Below are 9,694 nucleotides of genomic sequence, written 5' to 3'. Positions count from 1 at the left end.
CCATGAGTACTGTTGACATCGAGCACGCTGCCCTTTCGACTCGACGTGGGCAGATCGCACGCACACGCACACACACGCACACACGCACACACGCACACACATACGCTTAAAAGCACGTGCGCCCACAAATAAACATGCACACGTGCGCCCACAAGCACGAGCAAGCATACGCGCTCCGTGCATGGTCGCAAGCAGAATGTGTACCTGTTGCAGCTTCAACTTCATCTGTAGGCGCCGCTGTCGCTTCCGCTCTTCCTCCGCCCTCTGTATTCTCTCTTTCTCCTCTTGCTCCCTGACGTTCACCATCAACGTTAACAGGCACGTGTGAGCAAGGCAAGCGTATGTCATGGGCGCACCCACACTGCCGCAACCGTCTCGTTTCTGCCCACCTTTGACATTCCTGCTCATGCGCGCGCACGCAAGCATGTATGTGTGAGATGTGCACTGACCTTTCATAGGCGATGCGTTCCTCGCACTTCTGTCCGCGCGGGAGCTTTGACTCGAGATATGACCAGCGGTCGCGCAGCATGCGCAGCTTCTCTTCCGCCTATTGGGGAGCGAACACGCGATAATGATGATGATGATGAGTGGACGGCTGGAGGCATGGGCAAGCATGGTCGTGTCGTGTCCAGCTCAAAAAAAAAAAAAAAAACACAGGTGGGAACAAGTCATGTACGCGCACGTGGCACTGTCTGTGTGTCGGCTGCAACGCATTCCCTGCGACGCACCTCTTCCAGCAGCCATTCCTGGTGTGATCTGTCGGGGTTGAACTCGCCACTACGGTCGTATTCAAACTTGCCATATGTCTCCGACATTGTGGAGGAGCCAAGATCAAACCTGACACGCTTAGCGGCACCATGCGGGGCTGCGCGGCCAGTGGTTGGACTGCTCGCTTGCAACTGCCTGATTTGCTGTGACTGTTTCTCTCCTTGTTCTGCTTGTTCTTCCTCTTCTTCCTCGTCCTCCTCCTCCTCTTCCTTGTCCTTGTCTGCAACACTGAACGCCTGCATTCAGCAAGGCACAGACATGGAAAATCATCATGTGAGCACATGGACACGTGTGTGTGTGTTTACGCGTGTGCGTGTGTGTTTACGCGTGTGCGTGTGCGTGTACACGTGTGCGTGTGCGTGTACACGTGTGTGATTGTGCGTGTATACCTCTGTGAACACGTGTATGTGTGTGTGTGTGACTGTGACTGTGTGCTCTCCTGCGCGACGCATTGCAGCGCAGCCAGTGGTTGATGCTTACCTGGGCACCCATTTGCCTCACAAACTTGGACAGCGGCTCAACAAACGTGCCGGGGAAGGTGCCTTTCTTGCCATCGAGCTCACCCTCCCTAGAAGGATGGGGAGGGGATAAAAGAAACATGTGTGTGTTGTGTGTGCGTGGTGGGATGGGTCAGCGATAAGCACAATACACCAGTCACGCCAGTCACGCAAGTCACGCAAGTCACGCAAATCGCATGGACGTAGCATGTTCCGCCACGCACACATATACACATGCATGTGCACACGCACATGCACACGCACGAACACACACGAACACACACACACATGCACACGCACGTGTGCGCACACACACACATGCACACGCACGTGTACGCACACACGCACGCATTTGTAGTGTACCTACCACCAGGACTCTTTGCCTTCGCCTTGATCTGTGACAATGATGGTGGCACCAGCCCGGAACTGGAGATCCTCTGCATCGTCAGACGAAAAGTCTGCGATGGCACGAAACAACTTTGGTGTTGTCATGGTCGGGGATCAGCTCATGCAGCGGATGCGTCTGCCCTGTGCCCTTGTCCCGTCCGTCCGTCCTCCGTGCAGCCGTGCTCCACCAGCAGCGCAATCACACCTGCACACACACACACACACACACAACCAACAACTTTTCTTCCTCGCACAACACACAACGACCTCCTTTGCGCTGTCGTTCCCTTCACCAGTCAAAAAGCGAAAGAACTAAGGCACGAAAATGCCACAACCAAAACAAGCGGGCGAATCAGCCAAGATTCCAACGCATTTTCGGCCGCCATTCAAACAAAAATAAAAAAAAATTCACAAAGGCAAAGAGAGGCAGGCGAACACAAAAACCTCGTCGTTGAACCCAAGAGAGGAGACACCACCAGACCTTCATCTCTTCTGCAGCGCTAAAGCGGAGTGCGTAGTGCAGCTGGCTTTGTGTATGTGTGTATGTGTGTACGTGTGTGAGTTGTGTGTGTGTGTGTGAGAGAGAGTTGTGTGTACGTGTGTGAGTTGTGTGTGTGTGTGTGTGCGCGCGTTTGCTTGCGTGCCTGAGCGCCCGTATCGTGCCTGCCGTTGACTGGAGTCCATTCGCAGATTGGTCGCTTGACGAGTGCGTTGCGCACGTGTCTGCCAGTGTCCCCTTGAGCTCACTCACGCACACTTTACACGCACGCATGCACGCACACTTTACACGTACGCACACACGCACATGCATGCATGCGCTCTTGCTCCGATAGCCGGTATCAAAGCAAAAGGAGTTCGAGATGCCGAGGAAAGACAGCAGCATGAAGCGGGGTAACTCGCTCTCGAGGTTGTGGAACCGCCTCCGAAGCAAAAGCACAAAGACGAGGCGTGGGAGGACAGAGGACAGAGAGGAGAGCACCACGCGCGCAAGATCCTCGTCCTTGGGCAGGTTGCGAAAGAACCTGTCGCGCAGCCTCAGCAGCCTGCGCAGCCTGGGTCGAAAGCGCAGCCGATCCCTCAGCTCCGGCGTGTACCACCCTGACGAACAAGACCTGGACGACAGTCAGGACGGCGCCGTCGTCGGCGGGCTTGCACCAGAGCAGCTCGAGAAGGGCATCAGCCAGATTGCACAGCAGCGCTCGGATCTTGAGCAATGGGATCTTGAGCGAGAGGTCTCGCGTGACCGCGACCTGGGACCTCTTCCTCCCGGCTGGGAGATACGATACACATCCTCCGGTGAAGAATGCTTCTTCAAGTAAGCTCGACGGCAGTGCGTGCGTGTATGAAGGGGCGGGTATGCGAGTATGCAAGCGTATGTATGTGTGTGTGTGTGTGCAGGTGTGTGTGTGTGAGTGCAGGTGTGTATGGGTGAGCGAGAGTGCATGAGTGTGCGCGTGCGCGTTCATGAGTGTGCTTGCGTGCGCGTGCATGAGTGTGCTTGCGTGCGCATGCGTGTGCCCCTTTCGTCGCCTACACTCAACAACTCTATCTCTTCCTCCCGCCCCCCCCCCCAACACACACGCACACACCTTCCCCGTTCTTTGCCGTGTAGTCGAGATACGCAGATGACACACATGATAGACCCGCGCATCGAACGATTAGCCAGTCAGAGCGAAAGTGGTAGGCGCTTATCTCGTCTTTGCTAACCCTGTTGATTGCCCTGTCTGCTGTCAACTTGCCACACTCACGTGATCGCCTGTGCGTGTGTACGTCACAACCGCGAAACAGACCTGCCGTTCGGGTGGGATGTGGTGCGCGACAGGGAACATGGCACCTACTACATTGAGTATGTTGACCGCCTTGCTGGCACGGGCTTTTGTGATTGCATGTGAAGTGCGTGGGTGTATGTGCAGGTGGTTAGGATCCTTGCTTGCGTGTAGGTCGAGCAAACACTCGCTCACACGCCACCGCTCGCTCACAAGCCACCGCTCGCTCCTCCACGCGCCGTGACTCTGCCTCCCCCTCCCCGCACACACACACACACACACACATACCGAAACAACCAACCCCCAGTCATTTGAACAAGCGCACGACATACATTGACCCGCGCGGGAGCAATTCGCGCAGCCGCTCGCTCGGGTCGAAGAGCCCGTCCCCACGCAAGTCCGCGTCGCTTCGGTCTGCGCGCTTGCCTGCACGCAGTCCTTCTGTGACAAGTCGGAAGGAGAAGCACGTGCACCTGACACACGAGGTGAAGCGCCCTGTTGAGGGTGGCTTTGGGTTCACGGTTGCCGGCATGTACCCAGAGAAGATGCTCATCCACACCGTGTTCAAGACAAGCCCGGCGTACGGCAAGCTGCAGCCGGGGGACCACCTGCTGGCGGTCAACGGCGTTGATACGAAGCACCTGACCCACGAGATGTTGGTGGATCTCCTCAGCCGCGTCCCGCGAGGCGAGCTCGTCCTCTTCTCCATCGAGCGCACCATGGACGTCGAAGACGGTGCGTAGGCGCGCGCGCGGTGTGTGTGTGTGTGTGTGTGTGTGTGTGTGTGTGTGTGTGTGTGTGTGTGTGTGTGTGTGTGTGTGTGTGTGTGGTGGGTGTGTATGGGTGTGTGTGTGTGTGTGTGTGTGTGTGTGGTCTGTCGTCACTGCGCGGTCCATCGTCAGCAGAAGCAATCCACCATTATTTCCTTCCCTCTACATGATATGTACTCGCCACCTTACGCCAACCACAACTCCCCACCCACGTCCCCCCTCCCGTGTGCTCTGCAACAGGGTCCAGCACACACAGCGAGCAGCAGCGCGTGGGCACGGAGCCTGCACGGCTGAAGCTCACAATCCAGCGCCCGCCATCAGGCACATATGGGTTTGCCATCACATATGACGAGGCGACGGACTGTTACCGGGTCAGCCACCTCAAGAGCGGGAGCGTTGTGGACAACGAGGGCCTCGTGCGCATCGGCGACAAGATTGGTATGCGTGTTGCCTTGAATTTGCTTGCATGTGTGTGTGTGTGTGTGTGTGTGTGTGTGTGTGTAAAGAGTACTCTTTTTTTTTTGTGTGTGTGTGTGTGTGCCGTGCTGCACGGTCTCTCCTGCGTCTGTTCACCGACTTGCTCGACACTTAAGTGCAGTTCCTCCAACTCATCCACCACCGCCCTTGGCCTCCTCACCCTCACAAGTAACACCCCTGCCGCCCACCTCAAATCGCACTTTGCCCCCCCCCCCCCATCATGAACCGTGCAGTGAAAGTGAATGGGCGGGACGTGTCCAACTGCGACCACACGGAGGTTGTTGAGCTTGTTCGCCAGTTCCCAGACCACGTGCGCCTGGTCCTGGAGCGCGACCTCGAAGCGAAGATTGAGCAGCAGAGTTACGAAGGTATCGGGGTGAATTCATTGTGCGTGTGTCCCATGTACGTGTAGTATCTGCGTGTGTATGCTTGTGTACACGTGTACATGTGTATACGTGCGTGTGCTCGGGTGGTTGTGACTGCGTGTACCCTGTCTGTTCACACAGGACTCATCGGGGCAACGTGCATGTGTTCATACTCGCGTTCAGTTGCAGACCTGAGGCACCTCATCTCCGTGACAACTCGCACCCTTCGCGACGACCTCATTGTACGCCAAAACTGGTGCACAAGTGCACGCGAACGTGTTCGTGATTCCACCATCGACCCCCCTCCAGCGCTCTGCGCACAAACACATACAAACACGTCTACACATACAAGCAAGCACACACACACAAACACCCACACAAGCACACAAACACACAGACACACAAACACACAAGTACAACCATACAAAGCGCGCGCATGCAACTCACCACGTGTTTGCATGCGCTATACAGGTGTATGACCAGCACCGACGGCTGGCCCTGGCGCGGTACGGCCACGTGCGTGACAGCTACGAGCAGGCGGCCCTCGCAGACTCGAGAGACGATCTGATGCGCCTCTATCCAGACCTGACAAAAGCGGCGGTGCACATTCAGCTGCTGAACCAGCGGTCCAAGGCATACCTGGCGCACGTGACGCACCTTGAGAGCATTGGATCGAAGCTGGCGCTTGAGCCGTACGAGAGCATCCTACAGCAGGAGTCGCAGACGCTGACAGAGAGGAAGGCCGCCCTCACGTCCATCCAACGACAGCGCATGCAACTCGTGCAGGAGTACCAGCGTGCGCTGCGCCACACACCAAAGTGTATCGCCGTCGCCAGTCGCGTGGAGATTGTGACGTTCCAGCGGCTGAGCGGCAGCTTTGGGTTCACGGTCGTTGGCGGATATGGCTCGTCCGTACCGCCCATGGTGGGGAAGGTACTGCCAAACAGCGCTGCGCTCCACGCGGACCTCCGTGTTGGTGACCAGATTCTCAAGATCAACAACGAGGACGTGGGCAGCCTGTCGCACCAGGAGGTGATTGACCGCATCAAGGCGTCGCCAGAACGCATCGTCCTCACCATCAGCCGCTCCTTCGAGACGCGTGCGTTGTCGCTTTGCGTGCATGTGCACGTCTGTGTTTGTGTGTATGCGCATGCGTGCACGTGCGAGTATGCGCGAGTATGTGTGAGTGTGTGTGTGCATGTCCATGCCTGTGCCCGCAAGCCAAGGCGAGGCACAGCACGTTCTTCATCTCTGTGCTGCGTCTCACACGCGCCCTTGCCCTTTTCCTTACGTAAAACACGAACGCATACGCACAACAACAACAACAACAACAACAGGGTCGGACTTTGGCTTCCCTGAGCCCTACACGCCGTTTGTGCAGGACTTTGAGGATCTGCTGTCCATCATCGAGGAGTCGGAGACGTGCAAATTCTTCCTTGAGATTGAGTCGATGCTTGTGCGTGACCTGACGATTGCGCTGAACAAGCAGACGCGCACGCGGGACTGGTGGTTTAGACACGACACGCAGCATGGGTTTATCATGCGTCTCATTATGGACCAGAAGCGATTCGATTCGCTCTTCCCTTCAAGCTGAGCTCCGTGGCATGCACGTGTGTGCGTGTGCGTGTGTGCGCCTATGTTCGTACGTGTGTGTGTGTGTGCGTGCGTGTGCGTGCATACGTGTGTTTGTGTATACGTGCGTGCGCACGTGTGTGTGTTCTCATGCCTTTCCGTGTTGAGGTCGCGTGAGAGCGAACGTTGTCTTGTTCTGTGTGTGCGTGCCTATGTGTTCGTTGGTGTTTCATCGTGTACCAAGGCGGCAAGTGTGTACTTGCTTGCTTGAGTGATTGATTTATCTTCCCAACATCGCAGAGAGCCCTGACCCCCATCGTTTACAGCCAAGTTGCTTCAGTCCTTTTACTTGTTGGCTCGCTTGCTTCTTCGGTTGTTCCTCCCATCACGTAATGTAACAACGACGGATGTCTACCAGCACCCCCGCCAGGAAGCCCTCGTGGGCAAACAATGAACCGTTTGTACTGTTAACATAACATATTAGCTCAAGGCAGCATGAAAAAACATAAGACAGCAAGGGAACGGGAAAGAAGGGGCGAGATCAAGCACCGGCTCCCCTGTCTTAGTGCTCTAGTGCTGTCTCCGTTGCTCCGTCGTCTCGTGGCTGGGTTTAACGGAGAGGGCTTATCCACTTGCGTCAAATCACACGTCACACAAAACAGTTTGCGCGCTGTTGTTTTGCCCTTTGCTGTTTTGCTGTTTTTTCTTGGCAACAACAACAGCGACACGCAAAACAAGGTGGTGGTGGCGTTGGGTTGCTTGGGTGTGGTGTGACAACGTGGGTGTGTTTGTTTGTTCGCTATCCTTCCCACACAAGCAGGAGCAGGGACAGGGCAGGGAGGAAGGTTGACAGCAAGGGAGCAAGGTGGGGCGGGGGCGGGGAGGGCACGACGCACTCACAGAACAGTGCACACGCACATCCACACGCATCAGCAGAAGAGAGGTGTGAACCAAATCACATCCGCTTCAGAGCCGTGTTTGGAACCAGGTCGCGAGCCAGTTCCGTAGGCAGCGAGGTGGTGTCTGACGCCGAGCACGCACACGCGCCAGCACCGTCGCCATGAGCACCAACCCAAGTGCGCCTGGCACTGCCGCAGGCAGACGCCGCGCTCCAAGCAGGTACGTACCCGCGCATCGTTTGCGAATGCATGTGTCTGTATGGTGACCACAACATCTTCCACCAAAGCCTCGCACACACACACACACACACACACACACACACACACACACACTCACACACACATACACACATACATACACATACACACACATACACACACACACTCACTTACGCACACACATACAATTACACACACACATACAATCACACACACACACATACACACACATACAATCACACACACACACAAATGCACGCAGACGCGAGCGAAAGGTGCACCAGTTGTTGCGCCACCCCGGCATCCATCCAATATCGATGAACATCAAGTTCATGTTCTACGTGCCGGCAGGTCTGTGCGACTGACTGGAGGGCAATGTATGGACACTTGTCCCAAGCTTTCTCGCCATACGATGCTCACCTCCACCCTACGATACAAACCTGAGTTCTCATGCCACCCCTCGCTGCGCTATCGCCACCACAGATGTACCTGCGGACGAAGAGGACGTTGTGTCCTCGAAACTCGACGTCCTGGCCACGGGAGGCGGTGAGTGGATTATCCACGCAAGAGTCCAGTGGCGAGCAGTCACCTGCGCTGGCGCTGCAAAGCAGCCATCGCTCCCCACCCCATTCCCCCCCCCAACGCACACATACACACTCACACACGATGCCCTTGCAATGTCTCTTACACAGACCTTGGATCCAAAACACCGAATCCAAAGTAAGTGTTGCACCACCATGCCGTGATGCCACCCCTTCACCCTTGTGTCTGTGCTCTTTTCTCTTGTCTTTCAGCTCACTCTTCCACACAACCAACCAAGCGGCTCACGTGTGCCCCCACACAAACGCACACACGCAACCCCACACAAAAACAACACACACACACACATTACACTCACACGCGCACACTCGCTTGCTGCTCTGCACCGCCTTGGTACCAGGCGCCTGTCGCAAGTCCCGTCAACAGGATCATCCCGCCTCAAGCTAACGCCGCCAAAGTCCCGCAGCCAGAGCCGCAGCCAACGCCGCAGCCGCGCGTCGCAGGGCCAGTTCCTCACCCCGGGCGGGCGCACGAGCGTGTCGGTGGGCGGCGGTCGGAAGAGCAGCGTCATGCCACGGTTCTCTGGTCTCGAGCCGCACCCGGAGAGCCCAGAGTTGATGACGGGCCGCATGACGAGCATCCAGAAGGCCGTGGTCAACAGCTCGTATATCCACTACGAGTTTGTGCCGCCACACGACGAGCGCGTGTCGAAGAACGACATGGTGATCCACCACAACAGCGGAAAGGTCTTTACAGAGGGCGAGATGCGCATGGCCACGTGGGAAAAGCTCTCCGACGACGTTCTCTGCGGGTGAGAAGAAAAACGGAAGCGCGCGCGGTGTATGTGTGTGTGCGTGTGTGTGTGTGTGTGTGTGTGTGTGCGTGTGTGTGCGTGTGTGTGTGTGTGCGTGTGTGTGGGTGTGCGTGTGTGTGTGTGTGTGTGCGTGTGTGTGTGTGTGTGTGTAGGCGTGGATACATTCACCACAACCTCCCATCTCTTTCCCTTTTGGCAGGTCGTGGGTGCACACTTATGACCTCGCTGTTGGCAGCGACATCATCAGTGACTTCTACTACAAGGTTTGTGCGCGCGTGTGTGCGTGTGTGCGTGTGTGCACGCGCGTATGTGCACAGCTTTATCTGCTTCAGCTTCTCTCTCCAAAGACGTGCTCACATTGCCTTGACAATGTCGCTTCTCAGGGGTTGGACGTGACGCTGTTTGACACAAGAGACCGCGTGTCGACCAGAGCCAGGTGAGACAAACTCACACCAGCACACAATCACACGGACGCGCGTTCGTCCACGTGCACACGCGCACACATACACAATGCACAAACGCGTCTCAACACACTGCAACCGCACACGCCAGAACGCGACGACCATGCTCACTCCTACGCCTCAACCACTGTCATCTCTCTCACCCTCTCACATGCACTC

At 56.4% G+C, this 9,694-nt stretch overlaps 3 protein-coding genes across 3 annotated transcripts in view; 2 read left to right on the top strand and 1 right to left on the bottom strand.

The window, feature by feature from the left end:
• PTSG_11881 (uncharacterized protein) overlaps positions 1-1,757 on the bottom strand; it is a gene marked incomplete at its 5' end in the record, with an annotated part of 12,865 nt that extends 11,108 nt beyond the window's left edge. The window contains 4 exons of the mRNA XM_004996907.1: positions 450-547; positions 729-1,004; positions 1,249-1,336; positions 1,633-1,757. Of these exons, the coding sequence (XP_004996964.1) occupies positions 450-547; positions 729-1,004; positions 1,249-1,336; positions 1,633-1,757 (587 nt within the window). The remainder of the gene's footprint in view (positions 1-449; positions 548-728; positions 1,005-1,248; positions 1,337-1,632) is intronic.
• Positions 1,758-2,082: 325 nt separating this feature from the next.
• PTSG_02471 (uncharacterized protein) lies at positions 2,083-7,094 on the top strand. The gene is made up of 10 exons (XM_004996906.1): positions 2,083-2,162; positions 2,486-2,967; positions 3,265-3,332; positions 3,441-3,498; positions 3,726-4,153; positions 4,429-4,626; positions 4,899-5,033; positions 5,214-5,272; positions 5,502-6,129; positions 6,368-7,094. The coding sequence occupies exons 2-10, from the start codon at positions 2,513-2,515 to the stop codon at positions 6,622-6,624; spliced, it is 2,286 nt and encodes a 761-aa protein (XP_004996963.1). The 5' UTR covers positions 2,083-2,162; positions 2,486-2,512; the 3' UTR covers positions 6,625-7,094.
• Positions 7,095-7,267: 173 nt separating this feature from the next.
• The window catches only part of PTSG_02470 (uncharacterized protein), a gene marked incomplete at its 3' end in the record, with an annotated part of 9,563 nt that continues 7,136 nt past the window's right edge, over positions 7,268-9,694 (top strand). Inside the window, exons 1-8 of the mRNA XM_004996905.1 lie at positions 7,268-7,340; positions 7,539-7,721; positions 7,983-8,071; positions 8,204-8,266; positions 8,413-8,440; positions 8,661-9,071; positions 9,274-9,337; positions 9,458-9,510. Of these exons, the coding sequence (XP_004996962.1) occupies positions 7,663-7,721; positions 7,983-8,071; positions 8,204-8,266; positions 8,413-8,440; positions 8,661-9,071; positions 9,274-9,337; positions 9,458-9,510 (767 nt within the window). The 5' untranslated portion in view covers positions 7,268-7,340; positions 7,539-7,662. The remainder of the gene's footprint in view (positions 7,341-7,538; positions 7,722-7,982; positions 8,072-8,203; positions 8,267-8,412; positions 8,441-8,660; positions 9,072-9,273; positions 9,338-9,457; positions 9,511-9,694) is intronic.

Source organism: Salpingoeca rosetta, assembly GCF_000188695.1.
Source record: "Salpingoeca rosetta unplaced genomic scaffold supercont1.5, whole genome shotgun sequence".
Lineage (NCBI taxonomy): Eukaryota > Choanoflagellata > Craspedida > Salpingoecidae > Salpingoeca > Salpingoeca rosetta.
This window is presented reverse-complemented; position numbering and strand designations above follow the sequence as displayed.